Consider the following 20006-nt stretch of genomic DNA (forward strand, 5'->3'; position numbering starts at 1 on the left):
GCTTTACCCACTCCCACAGACAGAAGTAGATTTCCTATCAGGGATATGAGCCCTTATAAAAGAATGATCTGCAGTCCCCATAGTGTAGATGGAAGAAAACAGGGCCACCATAGGAAATCTTCAGTACATTAAATAAAACCCAAATACAAGGAAGATGTCCAACATAATTTTAATTATGCCCAACATAATTAAAGGAGCATGATATCACTGCATGTCAAAAAATCGTTTAAATTCTAAAAATATGCTCTGAAGATGAAAAAACTTAAAAATACTTCAACAAAACCACATCAAACGGTATCTACTCATCATGTCTACTGATGTTTGCTCAGTAGTAGTAAAATCCTTCCATCTCAAAATAGTACTTCCACATGTAAAGTCATACTTGGAAAAATCAAGACAAAGGAGAGTACTTCAGACTCTTCCAGGAAACCCTGCCAGTGCCAAGCGTGCGTCACAAGCCGAGTGAGGTCTTCCCACTTGCTCCTACAACTTGACACACAGTTGTTCCTAGTGCGCCCCAGAGATGCTCCTCACGGAAAGCCGCAGCTGTGCGGCCGGCCAAGTGACAGCGGCTCCTCCACTGTCCCTGTGCTTCCCAGCCCCTCAGATGAAGGTCTGGTCGGTCACTCCAGGGACGGCAGAGTTACAAAGAGCTTAACCCAACAGAATTCTGCACCTGGTGTGTAAGTCAGAACAGCTAAACCTCCTGTGACATCAACACAGGATATTTCTTACAACATAGTAAATCCAAAACGTCTGGATAACCCTTGTGAACAATACTCGCAGAAGTCTTCATGCAGTACCATTTTTCACAATCAGCATAATGAGGAAGCCTGAATCCAAAAAGCCCTATATTTCAAATGGCCCTCCATTAAAGAAACTCAAAATAATGCACATACAGCGCATGCATTTACAGGAATGTGTACTCCGCAGAGTCACATTAGGACATTAACTTGGATTCATTAGAGTTTAAAAAAAAATAAATAAAAGCAGGCACACCCTTGGCTCTGAAACACAGACCTCCCCTTCCAGTTAGCAGTCTGAAATTTCCCTTTTCACACACACAGACTCAGAAGAGTCTGAGCTGACATTTGCAATATATGCCACTTGCCAAATCCCACACTGAACAACTGGATTATAAAAATGGCATGTAGAGGGGAAGTGCCCTGAGCACTAGCTGCAGCGGAACAGAAGAGAACACTGGGAATCATCTGCTGACCTTGGTGGCCTCCCCTTCCTGAGCCCTCCCCAGTCGCATCTGCTAAAAAATACACATGCACCAAAAACATATAAACAAACATAAACGCAGCCCATTACCATCGCAATCCCATTAGTCACGCCTGGAGATTGAACTTGGCTATCTGAATCAAGACATCTGAACACCAATTTACCATCACTCATCTACCTAATGTTCCTTAATAAGGAATCCAACTAGCTTAGTTGTATCTGACTTAAAGAAAACGCAAACGGTGAAAACAAACACAGGTTAAAGGAATCATTTACTACCCATCAGAAAATACATAAATTCATTTTCAAACGACTCCCTGAATCTGAACGCCAGTATTTTTTTTATGTCTCTGGAGCATAAGAACCACAATACATTAACCATCTCATTTTATAAAAATGGTTTCCTATAGGAAAAATTCATATTCTGTTTGTACCGACCAAAGACAGATGAGGGCATTGTAAAACGTCATGTCATAGCTGTGCAGGTCCGATTAATAAACAGCAACTTTTCCCATACGAAGAAATCGATGTCTAGCTGGGCTGCGGTTAGAGGTTATCGACGATCCACAGGAAGACGCTGCGACTCCCACACCAGCTGCACCAGCGTCCTCGAACATCCCTGGGCCCTGTCCTGCCTGCAGCCCCTCCCTAGGGCGCCGCTGGTCGGAGATCAGATTCCGGTCCGCAACCCTCAGCCTGCATTAGTGCTGCAGGGCACCCCTCCGTCCCCGCACAGCCCAACGGGCAGGGCGGGAGGGGGTCATCCCGACCGAGCGGACTGTCCCCCCCTCCTGTCTAGGTGGCCTGGTCCTCCCGACGCCTCAGCGTGCAGCTGAGGCAGCATGACGAGGTAGAAGCGCCGCGGGCCCCGCCAAGGGCAGCCCGGGCCCTGGGTGGGGCCGGGCGGGGGCCGCAGGCGCCGAGTGGCCGTGCCAAGCCCCGCCGGCGAGACCCGGGGAAGCTGCGATACTGCAGCATTGTGCTGCATCACGGCGAGAGACGCGAGCCATCCATCTTGCCAAAAAGGAACATCCCCGCCCAAACAAACCCCACCGAACCCATTTCCCCCCCTGCCCACGCTCGCCCTCTCCTCTCTCTCTAGCTGGCCAGGCTTTGGATGAGAAAAATTACGGACAATGCTTGGTGTACCGATCCCCGCTCCTCCCCCCATCTGATAGCAGCACCTGGCACCTTTCCTCCCACAAAAACAAAGGGAGGCTCCCCCCCCCGGAAAAAAAAAAAAAAAGCAGGCCGCGGGCGTGGTGTGGGGGTGACGACGAGAGGGGCGTCCAGCCCACCTCGCAGGGCAGGCCAGAGGGTCCCCGCGCCGGTACAAACCTGTTGAAGGCAGGGTGGCAGGAGCTGCAGGGCGGGCGCGGCGGCGGCTCCGCGCCCCGAGGAGGCTCCCGCCCAGCCCTGGGGGAGCGGGGGCGGGCGCGGAGGGGGCGGCGGGCTGGAGGAGGGGGCGCGAGGGAGGACGCCGGCAGCCGCCTCCGGCTCAGCTGCAGCGCGGCGCAGCCCGGACCACGCCTGGCCGCATCGCCGGTACCGTTACGCGCGCAGCCGGGCCCTGTCAGCGCCGCCCCCGCTCCCCACCCGCCCGGCCCGAGGCCACCAGAAAATCCCGCACCAGCCCCGGGCCAGGGGCTGCGGCGCCCCGCCGGAGGGAGAGAGGGAGGGAGGGAGCGGCGGCGGCGGCGAGGAGGGATCGGCGCTGCGGACCGGGAGGTGGGGAGCGAGCACGGGTGTGTGTGGCCGCCTCACTGCGGAGCTCGCCGCCCCCCGCCCCGCATCACCCTAGCACCGACGAGCACCGGAGACCCAAGCTCCCCGCGTCGCCCCCGCCCGGACTCTGCAGGCTCCCCGCCCCCACGCCGCTCCCGGGGCGCAGGGCAGCGGCGTCCTCCGGCCCAGGGCCCGCGCCCCTCCTCCCGCCCGCCCGAGAGGCAGCCCCAGTGAGTTGGCATCTTCTTGCCTGGGGGCCTCTACCTACCTCCAGGGATGGGGTGGGGGCGCCGGGGTCCCGTCCTCCTCCCGCTCCTCGGCGGCCGGGCGGGTGGGCCGGGAGGCGACTCCGCGGGGCTGTCCGCGGCTGGGGCCGGGGCTCACAGGACGGGACCGGTGGGCGCTACGGCGCGGGTCTGCGCGCTCGCTCCGGGAGGAGAGGCGGCCGAGGGAGGGACTGGAGGAATCCGCAGCCTGCAAGGCAACAGCTGCACTGATTCCGGGGGCTGGGCGGGAGCGCGGGGGGCGGGGGGAGGAGGGAGCTGGCAGGGAGGGGGCGAGGGGCGGGGAGAGGGAGCGCGGGCACAGGCGCGGGCGCGCACGCGCGCGCTCTCCCGCACGCCCTGCACCCGCCTCTCCGCCGCCTCCCTCGCTCGCGTGGATCCTCCCTTTCGCCTGCCCGCGGCTCCGGTCCGCAGCCCCGCCGCCGCCCACCCGGCGCCTGCTCTGTGCGGGAGCCGACCGCCAGGCGCGTCCACGCACGCAAGCCGAGGTTTTTCCGGGTCCCGGCGGCGGGGACCAGCCAGGACGGGGTGGGCACGGCTTGCCGCTGCTACCCGCGCGGAAGGACAATGAGGGCTTTGTCCCCACAGCGTGCGAGGGCCAATTTCACGTTTAATTTGAGGCTAATTCGATTATCGCCATGGAAAGGGGCAGCCTAATTTTCTCGTGACTCGTGCAACCTCTTTGCGCCCGCGCTGTGTGCGTTTAGGACACGATCCGGGACGGCGTGTTTAGGCAGGTCTGGGACCTGCGTTGGCTCAGCAGCTCCTGGATTTGGGTGGCGACGCCTTTTGGGTTCGCCCGGCTTACAGGATGGCGGCGACATCTCGGTGGGAACCCTTGAGCTTTGCGGGAGGGAGAGGAGTTTCTGGGCGAGGATGATGGGGTCCTCCTCTGCCAGTGCTTTGTCACCTGCCTTAGTAGCACAGCCCACAAGTGGTTGGCCCGACTCCTGCCTCTGCCGCCGGCGCGCAGGCTCTCCTGCAACCTGAAGCCAGGTGCACTTCCCTTTGGGGCTGCTCTCGGTAGGGTCGCCCTGGCGCCGGTGGGCGACCTCCGTCGGTTCGAGGACTGGCACTGCTCCCGTCCGTGTTCTCGGAGACGTTTCCCCGAGTGTCTGTCAAGGGCCAGCGCCCCTGCCCCCACGGGCTGTCACACCCCATCAGCCTCAAGGCTACGTTAGGAATTCTGGAACCGCTGCTATCGGAGTAGAAAAGATGGTGGCATCACCGTGACCACGGATAAAACGCTCTGTAGAAAACACGGTCTGGGGAAAGTGACATCCTGACTGCTCTGTAAGGTGCCCACCGTGGGTTTCCAAGTGGGTTGACGAACGCCAGGGCTCTCCCTCCGCCCCACCCCGATAACCCAAGAACAGAATGTGAGAGGGTTCCATGGTTTGGACCATGCCTCTCTCAGATCAACAGAACCCTGCCTGATGGGTTGATATTTACAAATAAGGCTAAACAGAATCATCACGGCAAATTGGACGTGACTCTCCCCTTTCAGGCCTTTATCATCGGTGTCAATGTTTGTGCCAATGTTTGCTTTAGATATATATTTTTAAAATGAGGAAGGCAAATCATTTAACATTTTGCTCAGAAGGTCACAAGGTCGCCAAGGGCGAGGTACTCAAGAAATATTCGTTGGATGGAGCAGAATCCACATGTGAGCTGCTCCCTACATTAGGTAATACAGGAAATCCACTAGAAATGAAAGTCCTTTCCCTTTCACTTACTTATTTGTCACCATGGCACCCCCACACCTCCGTCCCCACCCACCATGTCAGAATACAAAAAAAAAAAAAAAAAAAAGGGACCACACTGACCACACTGAGAAGGACCTCTTTTTAAATTCTTCCCATGTCATCCTGAAGTGGTAATTCTTAAGTGCTTCCCTTAATGACATAACAGTGCTAAAATACTTGGATAGATGACTCACTTCTCCTACTCTGTTCCACCCCCACTGAAATTTTTAAGATTTCCTTCAGAAAGGACGACCACATGCAACTTTAGCCCAGTACTCTAGTCAAGAGCCACTGTGATGTGGCCAGGGATGTGAAAGACAAAGATCCCAAGTTTGATTATGGTTACCTGAAATTCTTAGCCTTGGGTGGAAAGCATCACCCAGGCGAGCTCATGTACCACTGACCAAAAAGAAGTTATGCAGAGTCTGAATCTACAGAGATTGTCAGAAAAGACATCTCTGTGAAAGGCAAAAACCTAGAAAAAAGATGAAAAGCTTTGATAATGGCAGCAATTCAGAATTGTTGCAAAATATCTCAAACAGGTTTGGGTTGAGCACTGTAGTGGTGAGGGTTAGGCTGTCACTTGGGATGCATGCAGACTTGGGATGGGTGCAGGTTCAAGTCTCAGCTACTCCACTTACAATTCAGCTTCATGCTAATACACCCAAGAAGCGCAGATGATCTCTCTCGAGTCCCTTCCACTCATGTAGAAGACCAAGAGAGTTGTAGCCATTTGGGGAGTAAACCAGCAGATGGAACATTTCTCTGTATCTCTCTGATTCTCCCTCTTTCTGTCACTCTGCTTCTCAAAGAAATATTGAAAAAAAGAAAGAAATGGAAAGAAATAAACAGCTTTATTTATAAATAAATACATTTATTTTAAGTTTATCCTCAATATCAGCATAGATTTACACATCAATATCATGTCTAACATACTACTCTCCATTTTTAAAAATTATGTTGTCTCTTACAGAAGTAATATTTTATTACAAAATGTGTGCAGATAAAATTTGTTGTTTTGACTTCCCATTTATAACACGTATATTCACAACTATGTTATGATGCTGTAACACACAAGTTCCCAAATCAACAAATGTTCATTTATTGCTTTGTAAAGTCAACTATGGTTCCAGGATGCTCTGGGAGAGCTGTCTTCCGCATGTCAGCTCCGGATTCCAGTATACTTTAATATTATGACACTTCGATGTCAGTGGTTGCTTCCCCAGTCCCCACAGTAAGGGAAGAGAGAGATACAGGGTTCAGGACCAGCAACTAAATGCTGCCCCCAGCACACATGTTTCCCTCTCTACATTTCATTTGCCAAAGCAAATGGCTACACCTGGAACCAGGACCTGATGAACAATAGTACTGTCTGCCACATTTTTTTTTTTTTTAATTAGAAAAGAAAGAATGATACTTTGGGGTGGGTGCTGTGGCTCAGCAGGTTAAAGCCCTGGCCTGCAGTGCCAGCATCCCATGTGGGTATCCCAGCTGCTCCAGTTCTGATCCAGCTCTCTGCTATGGCCTGGGAAAGCAGTAGAAGATGGCCCAAGTGCTCAGGCCCCTGTACCCATATGGGAGAGCTCAAAGAAGCTCCTTGCTCCTGACTTCAGATCAGATCAGCTCTGGTCATTGTGGCCATTTGGAGAGTGAACCAGTGGATGAAAGATCCCCCCTCCCCGGGTCTACCTCTTTCTATAACTATTTCAAATAAATAAAATAAATCTTAAAAAAGAAAGAATGATACTTTAAGATTTGGTGGTTATAGTAACCCAGTTAGAACCCATCTTTATTAATAACAGCTTGAAAGTTCAGAATACATCTTGAAAACCTGAATAACTTTTCTTCATTTCCATTTCATTCCTAAACTTGACTTCCTTTTAACCCTAATTTAATCTGAGGAGTTTCTTCATATTTGAAATGTTCATTTGGCAAGTCATACATTTATTTTGTTTTATGTTTTTGTTAAGGATTTATTTTATTTATTTGAAAGGCAGAGTGATGGAGAGAGAGACAAAGATTCTATCCCCTGGTTCACTCCTCAAATGACTGAGTGCTGGGCCAGGCTCAAGTCAGGAGCTGGAACTCCATCAAGGTCTCCCAAGCATTTGGGCTCCTCCATTGTCTCAGAGGCACAGTAGCAAGGAGCTGGATCAAAAGCAGAGCAGCTGGGATTCAATGCAGGTATTATAAGGTGGCTTAATCCACTGTGCCACAATGTTGGTCCCTCACACATTAATTTTGCACAGAGAAAGCCTAAAGGCTTACATGCTTAGACTATCATTATCATGAATAAATAATTTTAAGTGCTAATGACACATTTACTGTGGTATAAAATAACTTGTTCTCTCATTTATTCAGAAAATACATATACCTTAGAGCAGTGAACAAAACAGCAAACATATCACTACCTTCATAGATCTTCCATTCTAGTAGGAGATATAGTCAATAAACAAGTAAGGAATTGGCCTTTAGCCCAACCATGAGGTTGTCTGCATCCCATAACCTAGTACCTGGGTTCAATTCCCAGCTCCGGCTCCTAATTCCAGTTTCCTGCCAATACAGACCATGGAGAGAGTGGTGATAGCTCCAGTAACTAGGTTCCTGCCACCAGTGTGGAAGAGACATGGACTGATTCCACAGTTTTGACTCCAGCCCAGCTCCAACCATTGTAGGTATTTGGAGAATGAACAAGAGGATAAGATTTTCTCTCTCTCTGCCTCTCAGATAAGTTAAATAAATAAGTATATTCTATGTATAGTGATAAATCTTAATATATGCAATATAAATTTAAAGAAATAGTATTTATAAATTGATTAAAATAAATGATCAACTTTCTATTAAAGGGTCTTCAGATTTTCTCTGTTAATCATGACCACAATTAGCAATTATTAAATGTATTCCAGTTTTTAAAGTGCTTTAACAACTGTTATTTTGTACTTTTTGTCAATTCTATAAGGTAGATATTAACTTAATTTTCTAGATGAGAAAACTGGGGCAGTAGAAGAGTAAATGAGTTTAAATGAGTTGCTCAAGTTCTAGCAAGTACCAGAGCTATTTTAGAAGCTAACATATCATAGTGGTGTACCTGGGCATTGCATTATTATTAAATTAAATTATTAAAAAGTAATTCTGTTTTACAATTTGAAAAAAGTTCTTGAGAGGAATGGTAGTGATGGTTCCATAACAAAGCGAATGAACTTATTGCCACTGAACTGTATACTTAAAAATGGCTAAAAGGATAAATTTTGTGGTATGTATGTTATTACAAATTTTAATTAAAAAATTTAAAGTAACTCTGCATGTAGACCTCCCAAATAGCAGAATAGATGTTCTCTTAATGCATCTTCCCTTGACCCACAACTTGGTTACACTCTTAATTCTGTGTAGGATGCATATTAACTGAGGCCCATGGCAAACCCAAGCCACCCAGCTACTAGGCTATCCTCTGCTATGTCTGTGTATTTCATTCAACTCCACCAGTTGTGTTATTTGTTTATGCTAGTTATGCTTATTATAATTAAGCATTACATAAATCAGATATGAGAGGGAGAGGTGGACACTAACAAATATTGAAATATTCAGAGTCTGGTTGCTTTGTAAGCATCTCTTAGTTCTCAGTCAAGTTAAAAGAAAACAAAAATGTGTGTCATAACTGTGATTGATGCAAAAAAGCGGCAACTTTTCACTCAGTTAACATATTCAAAGAAATGCTTGTACTGATTATCAACAGATTAGATGAATTAACATTCATGTATAAGTTTCAAGATAATATGTCTTTTTTTCAGATATAAATCTATCATTTTGGGGCTGGCACCTTGACTCACTCGGTTAATCCTCCGCCTGTGGCACTGGCATCCCATGATGAAGGTCCTGGCTGCTGGCTTCAATCTGGCCCAGCCCCAGCCAGTGCAGTCATCTGGGGAATGAACCAGCAGATGGAAGATCATCTGTCTGTCTCTTCCCCTCTCTATGTTCTGCCTTTCAAATAAATATTTCTGCCTTTAAAATAAATAAATAAATCTTTTTAAAAATTTTGAGAGCCTGGTACATTGCTGATAGGAATGTAAAATGCTATCACTGCTCTAGAAAAGTTTGTCAGTCTCAAAAAATTAAACATAGGATTACTATAAGGCCTGTAATTCCACTGCTAGGTATATGCCCAAAAGAACTGTAATCAAGTACTTAAACAAATACCTATACAACAATGTTCAAGGTGGTGCTATGCACAATAGCCAAAGGCGGAAACAACCCCAGCACTCAACAGTGGATGAAAAAACAAAATGTGATATATACATACAGTGGAATATTATTCAGCCATAAGCAGGAATGAAGCATTGATACATGGTATAATGTGGATGAACTCCAAAAATAGACTAAATGAAAGAAGCCAGATACCAAAGGTCATGTATTGTATGATTCCATTTATATGAAATACCCAGGATAGGTAAGTCCATGGAGTGAGAAAACAGATTGGTGGCTACTAGAGGCTGTGGTAAAATGAGGAGGTTGGTGTAGGGGTATACTGCTTGATGGACATAAAGTTTTACTTGGGGATGATGAAATGTTTTAGAACTAAATAAGGGGGGTATTTGCAAAAAATAATGAACATATGAAATGTTAAGATGGTGAATTTTATGTTACTTTCAAGTAACCTTAATATTTTAGAAAGTGAAAGTGAAAATTATTTTCATTAGTTCCTCTTTTAAAAGAAATTATTTATCTTTAATTACTTGAAAGGCAGAGCAACAAAAAGAGAGACAGAGAGCTCTTTCATCCACTGGTTTACTCCCTAAATGCCTGCAATAGTCAGGGCTGGGCCAGGCTGAAGTCAGGAAGCAGGAAATCCATCCTGGTCTCCTATGTGGGTGGCAGGGATTCAAGGACTTGAGCCATCATCCACTACCTCCCAGGATGCATTAGTAGGAAGCAGAGTAGCCATGACTCAAACCAGCTCTCCAATATGGGATGTACCAGTCCCAAGAGGCCACCTAAACTGCTGTGTTAAGATGCCTGCCCCTTCGTTCCTCATTTAATGCCATTTTTCAATAACCAACAAACCACTAATCACATTAGGTAAATGGGTTTCTGCAAGTTCTTTAACATTTTTCTACGTGCTTCTCTTGAGACAGGCTTTATCACAATTTAACTCTGATATGAACTAACTTTTCCACCTGAATAACTTTGGGGAGCTTCAGTCTGTCCCACCATGGAAATATAAGAGTGATTCTGAGTTTTTCCTGTTGGAGCCAAAATTAAAAAAAGAAAAAATTTTAAAAGGCGAGTTTCTAGAGTCTCCCTTTGGCATGTAGCAACTGAGAATGAGGGAGAAGCTCAGAGTTTCATGGTTTTCCATATAGCAACATGAACCATCCAGCTGGGCACATGTGGCTATTGAGCACTTGAAATATGACTGGAGAAACAGACTTATTAACTTTACATATTTAATTTTAAACTGAAATTTAAAAATTTGTTCTGGACTCTGTTATTAAAAAATTTTAAGTATGTCTGGAAAACTGGGTATTTTAATCTCTTTGCTTTAACTGCAGATTTTATGAAATCTATGAACACAGTAAATAGACTCAGTAAAAAAGGAATGCAAAATAGCTCAATTTTTAAAATATTGATATGTTGCAAAGTTACTATCTTCGATATAATAGGCTAAACAAAATCTATTTTTCAAATTTATTTTGGGACAAAATTTGGTTTAGCAGTTGAGATACCACAAGGACCGTCCACATCCTATATCAAAGTCTCTGGGTTTCAGAAATAAAAAGAATCATCAGCATTACTACAGAGAGCTGTATGTCAACAAACCAGGAAACCTAGAAGAAATGGATAGATTCCTGGACACATACAACCTACCTAAGTTGAGCCATGAAAACACAGAAAACCTAAACAGACCCATAACCAAGACAGAAATTGAATCAGTAATAAAAACCCTCCCAAAAAGAAAAGGCCAGGACTGGATGGCTTCACTGATGAATTCTACCAGACACTTAAAGAAGAACTAACTCCAATTCTTCTCAAACTATTCAAAACAGTTGAAAGGGAGGGAATCCTCCCGAATTCTTTCTTTGATGCCAGTATCTCCTTAGTTCCTAAACCTGAAAAAGATACAACAGAGAAAGAGAACTACAGACCTATTTGCCTGATGAACATAGATGCAAAAATCCTCAACAAAATACCAGCAACACATCAGAAAAATCATTCACCAAGACCATGTGGGATTTATCCCTGGTACGTAGGGATGGTTCAACATTCACAAATCAATGTGATACATTACATTAATAAATTGAAGAACAAAAACCACATGATTATCCCAATAGATGCAGAGAAAGCAGTTGATAAGATAGAACACCCTCTCATGATGAAAACTCCAAGCAAATTGGGTATAGTAGGAACATTCCTCAACACAATTAAGGTACTTTATGACAAACCCACAGCCAGTGTCCTATTGAATGGGGAAAAGTTGGAAGCATTTCCACTGAGATCCGGAACCAGACAAGGATGCCCACTCTCATCATTGCAATCCAATTAGTCCTGAAAGTTTTAGCCAGAGCTATTAGGAAAGAAAAAGAAGAAGAAGAAGAAGAAGAAGAAGAAGAAAAGAAATCAAAGGGATACAAATTGGGAATGAGGAAGTCAAATTATCCCTATTAGCAGATGACATGACTCTATGTATATATAGGTGATACCAAAGACTCCACTAAGAGACTATGATCTCAGAAGAGTTTGGTAAAGTAGCAGGATATAAAGTCAACACACAAAAATTAACAGCCTTTGTATACACAGACAATGCCACAGCTGAGAAAGAACTGCTAAGATCAATCCCTTTCACAGTAGCTACAAAAAAAATCAAGTACCTTGGAATAAATTTAACCAAGGATGTCAAAGATCTCTATGACAAGAATTACAAAATGTTAACGAAATAGAAGAAGATACAAAAAAAATGGAAAAATCTTCCATGTTCATTGATTGGAAGAATCAATATCATCAAAATGTCCATAATGAAAGCAATTTACAGATTCAATGTGATACCAATCAAAATTCTCAGATACAGAAAAAATGATGCTGAAATTCATAAGGAAACACAGGAGACCCCAAATACCTAAAGCAATATTACACAACAGAAAGCCGGAGGCATCACAATACCAGATTTCAAGACACACTACAGGGCAGTTATAATCAAAACAACCTGATGCTGGTACAAAAACAGATGGATAGAACAATGGAACAGAATAGAAACACCAGAAATCAATCCATGCATCTACAACCAACTTACCTTGGACCAAGAAGCTAAAATTAATCCCTGGAGCAAGGACAGTCTCTTCAACAAATAGTGCTGGGAAAATAGGATCTTCACATGCAGAACTATGAAGCAAGACCCTACCTCACACCTCACACAAAAATACTCAAAATGGATTAAGGACCTAAATCTTTGACCTGATCCCATCAAATTATTAGAGAACATTGGGGAAACTCTGCAAGACATTGGATTGGCAGAGTTCTTGGAAAAGATTCCAGAGGCTCAGGCAATCAAAGCCAAAATTGACAAATGGAGACTGCATCAAATTGAGAAGCTTCTGTACTGCAAAAGAAGCACTCAGGAAAGTGAAGAGGCAACTGACACAATGGAAGAAATTATCTGCAAACTGTGCAACTGATAAGGATTAATAACCAGAATATATAAAGGGATTAAGAAACCCAACAACAGTAAAACAAACAACCCACTTAAGAAAGGACTTAAACAGGCCTTCTTCAAAAGAGGAAATCCAAATGGCTAACAGACACATGAAAAAGTGCTCAGGATCACTAGCTGTCAGGGAAATGCAAATCAAAACCACAATGAGGTTTCACCTCACCCCTGCTAGAATGGCTTTCATACAGAAATCAACCAACAACAAATGCTGGTGAGGAAAAAGGTACCCTAATCCTCTGTTGGTGGGAATGTAGACTAGTCCCGCCACTGTGGAAGACAGTATGGAGATACCTCAGAAATCTGAATATAGATCCACCATATGACCCAGCCATCTCACTCCTGGGAAATTGCCCAAGGGAAAAGAAGTCAGCATATGAAATTATTATCTGTACCCCTATGTTTATTGCAGCTCAATTAATAATAGCTAAGATATGGAATCAACCCAAATGCCTGTCAACTAAAGACTTGATAAAAGAAATTATTGGATATGTACACCATGAAATACTACACAGTGGTAAAAAGAAAAAAATGAAATCTGGTCATTTGCAACAAAATACATAGTGAAATAAGTCAGTCACAAAAGGACAAATACCATATGTTCTCCCTGACCAGTGATTACCATTAGAGCACCTAAAGGGCAATCTATAGAAGTGAAATTGACACTTTGAGAAGCAATGACTTTGAACAGCCCTTGTCTTGACTGTTGAGGAATAGTTTTTTTTTTTTTTCACACTATTTGTTGAACTCTTCACTTAACACAGGGTTAATCATATGTGTATAAAGTTAATTGAAAATAGATCTTAGTAAAAAATAAGAGTGGGAATAGGAGAGGGAGGAGGAAGAGGGATGAGAGGGCAGGTATGGTGGGAAGAAGCACCATGTTCCTAAAGTTGTAATTATGAAATGTATGAAGTTTGTATTCCTTAAATAAAAGGTTTCTTGGAAAAAAATTAAAATAAGGTGAAAAAAAATCTCTGGATTTGAATTCCAGCTCCATTCCCAATTCTAAATGCCTCCTGCTAATGTACACTCTATGTGGCAGCAAGTAATGGCTCAAGTAGTTAGGTCCCTGCCACTCATGTGAGAAATCTAAAATGGTTTCCTGGCTCCAGGTTTCAGCCTGGCCCCACCCTCACTAATTCAGTCATTGGGGAGTTTTAATTATATATGTGACTCACATCATGTGTATAATTGCACGGTGCTGTTCTAGATGATGTCAACGAGATCCTCAGTAATTGGCATGCTCACTCTATAGCTATAGGCTCAGGAAAAGTGAATAAAGGCAACTAGAATTTGGAATATGCCACGAGCAAGAACTCCAAAGTGAGGTCAAGTTTCTGACTTCCAAGCTCCTGTAGTAACCCATGACATTGGCCTTGGTATGTGTGGGTGGCACATCAAGATGCATTTTTGTGAACAGAAGGCAGGCATAGCTAATATTTTCATGACAGGTGTCATTCTTTTGGAAGTCTGAAGAAGACCTTGGCAAGAACAGAGTGCCATTGCCTCAGATCAACTCTCAGCCCCCTTCATCTCCTCACCCCCCACGCCCCATTTTGACATAGTTTTCCAGCCTATGTAAAGGATTCCAGAAGTGGGATAGAATCATGCCTAGAATTCATTGAAGAAATTGCAGAAATTCATAGGCCAATGTTGAGAAACAAAGACGTCGCCTCCCACAGAGGCCAGAGAAGTCCTATGTGCAGCTTGTTTGAGGAGAATCTCTTTTGTCTGGTCTGAATGGTAGATGCTGGCCAGTTGACTCCCTTAGTTATACCCCTCCCAGATACCCCATGTTCACAATCTATGCCTTCAGATGCTGGGTTGGGGTTAGACACATGGTTACAGGATAAATGTGACATCCCACTCTCAGAGAATGATAACAAAAAAACAAAAAAACTAACATTAAAACTACTTGAATATTTGCTGTAGAAGCATTGCAAGTCTTTCCTGGCTTGCATCTCATGATTTGCAGGCTGGTGTTAATGAAAAGCTTTTTATTGAATACTGAAATTGGGCCCCTTAAAGAATTACCAAAGTGGGGAAACATTTGTGAAATTTCAGTTAATAAGCCTTTCCAAAATGAGATATAAGAAGTATTTTGTTATTGTTTGAATATTACTTTTATTACATATATATTCATTCTGCCAAGTATTTATTTAAGTAAATGTACTCATTTAATCCTCACAATCTGTGTGGTACATATTATTATTATCCACATTACATTGATGAAGAAACTGAAGCAAAAAGAAGCTGGATCAGTTGCTTGAGGTCCTACAGCTAAGAAGTGAGGAAAACAGAATTCAAACCCAGCCCATCTGATACCAGAGCTACTCCCAAAAGTTTGAAAAGAGACATTTTACTACGAACTCTCCATGTAAACATGATTACTCCAAACATGTGGTCAAAGAGATCTTTAAAAAAAAAACTGACATAGTTTTAGTAGAACTTCATGTTTTTAAGATGAAGGCTGTGTGGATGGATCTAAGTTTGAAAAGATTTTAAGCACCTGGAGTCCTGTGTGCTTATGTTTCAAAGTTCACACAACTTGAAAGTCTTCCGCTTTTTAATAAGTGCTGCCAATATGGAATCAGAAAAAAGTACCTGAAACAGAAAATTCCCCTTTTGTTTGGTGAACAGAGCAGTATTGTTGTTTGTTTTTTGAGGGGGACAGGAGATGGGGGCAGAGGTGGGAGTGTTTGTTTTTATGAGGTCTGCTTTGAAGAGTTCTTCTGAAGCCTTCCCAGGAGCAGCCAAGCAGGAGTGCTGGGGTTTAATGCACTCCATGCAGCGTAAGCATGGGCCTGGCTCAGCTGCAAGTCATTTGCACTTTCAGGATTCTCCAGAGAGGACCTTGGACCAAAGCAAGCTGAGAAAATCATACACTGGGTTTCAAATTTCTGCAGGACTCTATAGTAGGAACAAAAATATTTCTATGTCTAAGTTTCTTACGGTGGTGGGCTAATTGAATTTGAGAAGAACCTAGGATTTCACCCATTTGGTGAAAGATTTATTCTACCTAGAGGGTAGACTGTCTGGTAAGACTAGGAAAGTTATGCAAAACATAAGAATTATGTCTTAGTCATGGGAATATAGGTCCTACCATCTTTGACTATACTGAAGACAGGAATCAGAGCTTTTTCCCGTTAGTTTTCCATACTTTGCTCTCCAAGAGACTTGAGAATTCCTAGGCTGCCTCTGGCTTCGCCCTCAACTCAGTTTTTCCAGATCCTTCAGAAAGAATGAGCACTACATTGTGCCATTGTGCCATCCGAGGCAGGTGGTATGAAGTGAAGAACCAGTGTGGCTGGCTTGAGAGGAAAACTCCAGACATCCCTTAGCTGGGAAAGTTTCACCTTTCCAATGACGGGTCTGCCACACGGATTTGAACCTTAGTAAAAAGCTGCAGCAGGAAATTAGTGAGTCATTCCTTAGTTCCATTGAAAATTGAAAATAAACAAAATGAGCATCTTTTTTGTTCAAAATACTCATTATCACAATCAGAGACTTCTTTTTTCATTTCAGATCTGTTTTGCATAAACAACACATTCACATTGATTAAAAAAAGCAAAATGATAATCACAAGTATCCATTGAAAGTCTCACACTCTGTCCCCATTCATCCCATACCACGCTTCCATCCCCTACAGGTAGCTGTGTTTTAAATTTTCCTTCCAGGGTACCTACCCAGTGTTTCTATAGGCATATATGAATGAAATCAAGTAGATATTCTTTGAAAGGGGAAAGGGAGCGGGAGAGGGGAGGGTTGCGGGTGGGAGGGAAGTTATGGGGGGGAAAAGCCATTGTAATCCATAAGCTGTACTTTGGAAATTTATATTCATTAAATAAAAGTTTAAAAAAAGTCAAAAAATAGATATTCTTAATACCTCCCTCCTTTCTTATACAATAAGTTGAATACTACAAGCACGCTTCTTCTGCCCCTTGATTTTTTTCATCTAATATGTCCTAGAGATCTTTCCTTGTCAGCATAAGGTAAGCCTTCTTATTCTTTTTCTGTACCAGTTACACAGTAGTGTAGCATATGCCTTACTTTATTTGGGTTGTTTCCATCTTTTGCTTTTACAAACAGTGAGACCAAACTTTATTCCTTCCATTCACTTGAATAGTATACATGCATGTGTATCACTGCCCAAGGAGTGCATGCTGGGTTTACACTGAGATGAAAGTGGTGGGGCTGGCACTGTGGCGTAGCCGGTAAAGCCACTGCCCATAGTGCCGGCATCCCATATGGGCACTGGTTTGGGTCCCGGCTGCTCTATTTGTGATCCAGCTCTCTGCTGTGGCCTAGAAGGGCAGTGGAGAAATGGCCCAGGTGCTTGGGCCCCTGCACACAAGTATGAGGCCCAGAGGAGGCTCCTGGCTCCTGGCTCCTGGCTTTGGATCGGCACAGCTCTGGCCATTGTGGCCATTTGGGGAATGAACCAGTGAATGGAAGACTTCTGTCTCTCTGCCTCTCTCTGTCTCTGTGGCTTTGCCTTTCAAATGAATAAATATTTCTTTAAAAAAAGTGGCTTTGGAGCCAGTCATCCAGCTGGCTGGCTTTTTGTTTGTTTTTATTTGAGGCAGAGTTACAGACAGAGAGGGAGAGACGGAGAGAAAGGTCCTCCATCTGCTGGTTCACTCCCCAAATGGTCACAACAGCTGGAGCTGGGCCTATCTGAAGCCAGGAGCTTCTTCTGGGTCCCCCATGTGGGTTCAGGGTCCAAACACTTGGGCCATCTTCCACTGCTCTCCCAGGCCATAAGCAGAGAGCTGGATCAGAAGAGGAGCAGCTAGGACATGAACCATGGCGCATATGGGATGCTGGCACCACAGGTGGAGGCTCAGCCCACTATACCACAGTGCCGGCCCCTCAGCTGGATGTTTTAAAAAAGAGGAAACCAAGGCCCCTGTGAAGCGACTTGCATGAGGGTAAGGAGCGGGTTGGCCTGGGATCAGAACCCAGGCTCATTTGTTATGCTGGTGCTGTTCCTACAGGATCATACCCCTGGATACTGGTATGTGTGTGAGGAGGTGAGTACATAAATACCACCAGCTCCTCCAGGAATATTACACTCATTGGATACAAAATAGAATGTGATAAGTGCGAGCAGAAAACCAAAAGGCCCTGAGGGGTTTCCTGCATTGAGGAAGACACCTGGATAGAGGAAATCTAGACAGGCTTTCTCAAAAAGCTGGCATTAAGTTGGGCCTTGAAGGCTGGATAGGAGTTCACCAGGTAGAAAAGAAGGGCTTTCAGAGTGAAGAGGTCAACAGGAGAGACATGGACATGGAAACACAGCAGGTATCTGAGTAGCCAAGAGCCTAGTAAGACTGGAACATAACAAATGATTAGCAGATGAGAATACTAGTAACTTTGAGATTATATTTCTTAAGAATCATAGTAGGCATTATTACTGCAGCCACTATTTATTTATTGGAAAGGCAGAGCAGAATTACGGAGGGAGAGGAAGGGGGAGAGAGAGAGAGAGAGAGAGAGAGCAAGAGCGCTTCCATCTAGTGGTTCACTCCCCAAATGGCTGCAATAGCGAAGACTGGGCCAGACCAAGTAAGGAGCCAGGAACTTCATCCAGATCACCCACCCAAATACTTGTGCCATCCTCTGCTGCTTTCCTGGGCACATTAGCACAGAGCTGGATGGGAAGTGGAGCAGCTGGGACTTGAACTGGCACCCATATGAGATGTTGGCACTGCAGCTGGCAGCTTAACCTGCTGCACCACAGCACCAGCCCTGCTTTGAGATTATTGAGCACTTAACTTTATTCCAGGTGTTATTTTGAGTGCTTCACAGATATTAACCTCTAACTCTCACAACCCTAGGATATAGGTACCATTTTTATCCCCCATTTCACAGTAGGGGACACTGGGGCACAGGGAAGGTCATAACTCACACAGCTAGTGAGGTTACATTCTAGGGAATCTGACTGTAAGAAAGTGTTAACACTTCTCCATGTTACTGGGAGATTAGACTAGAAAATGCGGGTGATCTTGGAATGTGTATTGAGACATGAGAGGATTTATACAACAGTGAACTGTAAAGGGGAGAGGAGATTAGCATTTACTAAGCATCTACTATGTCTTTGAAAGCTCATATGTGATAGATATTATGTCCCACATAATTCAGATGAGAGAACGAGGCCTCTGGGAGGTAAAGAACTTGCCTGAAGTCTTAGAGCTATCAAGTGGCAGAGAGAATGTTGTTGAGTTAACTGTGTCTTATTGAAAGCCAGGGCTCCTACACAGGCCTGATCATCCAAAAGTAGCCCAGGGGATACTAGTGCGCAGCCTATAGGCAAATGGTATTTTATGATCAACTAAGCTTCAGAAACACTATGATGCCAAAGTTGGAGTTCATCTAACTATAGGTTTGGTCAGAAATTTTAATATGCTAACCTGCTTCACATCAATGTTGTATGTCATATTCTCCAAACTTTTACTGCGATACCTTCCTCCCAAGCCTCTTGTTTAAGTCATTGTGAATGGAAACACTGCTTGAAGAGTAACAGTTTGAGAAAGCCTCAATAGCCCATAGTGGAGAAAGACTGGAAATACGTATTTCCTGGTCACTTGTGTGTGTTGCATTCTTTACACATGTATAATTCCAAAATACAGATGGGAAATGGAATCTGGAAGCTTCCTTCCTGAGGACTGCACACAAGAGAAGTTAACTTTCACATCTCAGAACAGTGGAGTTTTTTGTTTTGTTTGTTGTGTTTGTCTTTGTGTGTGCATGTATGTGATTTTGTTTTTGTTTTTGATGTTGGTATCAAAATGGACAAAGCTGTTTGATTTCTAAAGTAGAAATCTCCCAATTCCTATTCTAGTTCTTTCATCCCTATGGTAAAGATATTGGGATGTTGGGAACCAAAAATCACATATAGGACATGCTTGCCTGTGAACTTAATTTCTAATTAGCTGGTGGTCTAAGATACAACTCAATGTTGTACAACTCACTGTAAAAGAACATCTGTACAAAAAGAGTACTTTCACTTCTTCCTCTGAAAATCCTCATGTACTATAAAACTTACACACATGGCCTAGCTAAACCAAGTAAAACCTATGTCATTAAAAACTGAGTCTGCAAATCTTACAAACTGGATGAAAATAATACTCTTTGACTACAAATTCTATAAAACGGCAGAGCCTATGAAACATACCAGCCTGTTGAGGAGGTTCTTGTCTTAGGAATCAGGGGAACTGGAATTCAGTATATTTCTGGTGGGCTTCCTAAGCTGTGGAGGCAGACAGGAATTCTGTGTTCAAGATCATGGGTTGAAGGAAACTTGAGACTGGCAACCTGAAT

General features: G+C 44.1%; 2 protein-coding genes across 8 annotated transcripts in view; one reads left to right on the forward strand and one right to left on the reverse strand.

The window, feature by feature from the left end:
* The window catches only part of SPTBN1 (spectrin beta, non-erythrocytic 1), a 213265-nt gene extending 209709 nt beyond the window's left edge, over positions 1-3556 (reverse strand). For 4 of the 7 annotated variants that reach the window (XR_016230361.1, XM_051838931.3, XM_089327644.1 and 1 more), the window contains exon 1: positions 3221-3556. The gene's annotated coding sequence lies outside the window, so the exon portion shown is untranslated. Of the gene's footprint in view, positions 1-1665; positions 2123-2565; positions 2749-3220 lie in introns of those variants that run through there. The other 3 variants (XM_051838933.3, XM_089327645.1, XM_089327646.1) reach the window with 2 other exon arrangements.
* LOC138848621 (uncharacterized) lies at positions 1755-9019 on the forward strand. Its single transcript, XM_089327066.1, has 5 exons — positions 1755-1907; positions 2027-2228; positions 2533-3182; positions 7547-7652; positions 8770-9019. The coding sequence occupies exons 1-4, from the start codon at positions 1755-1757 to the stop codon at positions 7628-7630; spliced, it is 1089 nt and encodes a 362-aa protein (XP_089183192.1). The 3' UTR covers positions 7631-7652; positions 8770-9019.
* Positions 9020-20006: the final 10987 nt, after the last annotated feature.

The sequence above is a fragment of the Oryctolagus cuniculus genome, chromosome 2 (assembly GCF_051225735.1).
Source record: "Oryctolagus cuniculus isolate XC-2025 breed Fujian yellow rabbit chromosome 2, ASM5122573v1, whole genome shotgun sequence".
Lineage (NCBI taxonomy): Eukaryota > Metazoa > Chordata > Mammalia > Lagomorpha > Leporidae > Oryctolagus > Oryctolagus cuniculus.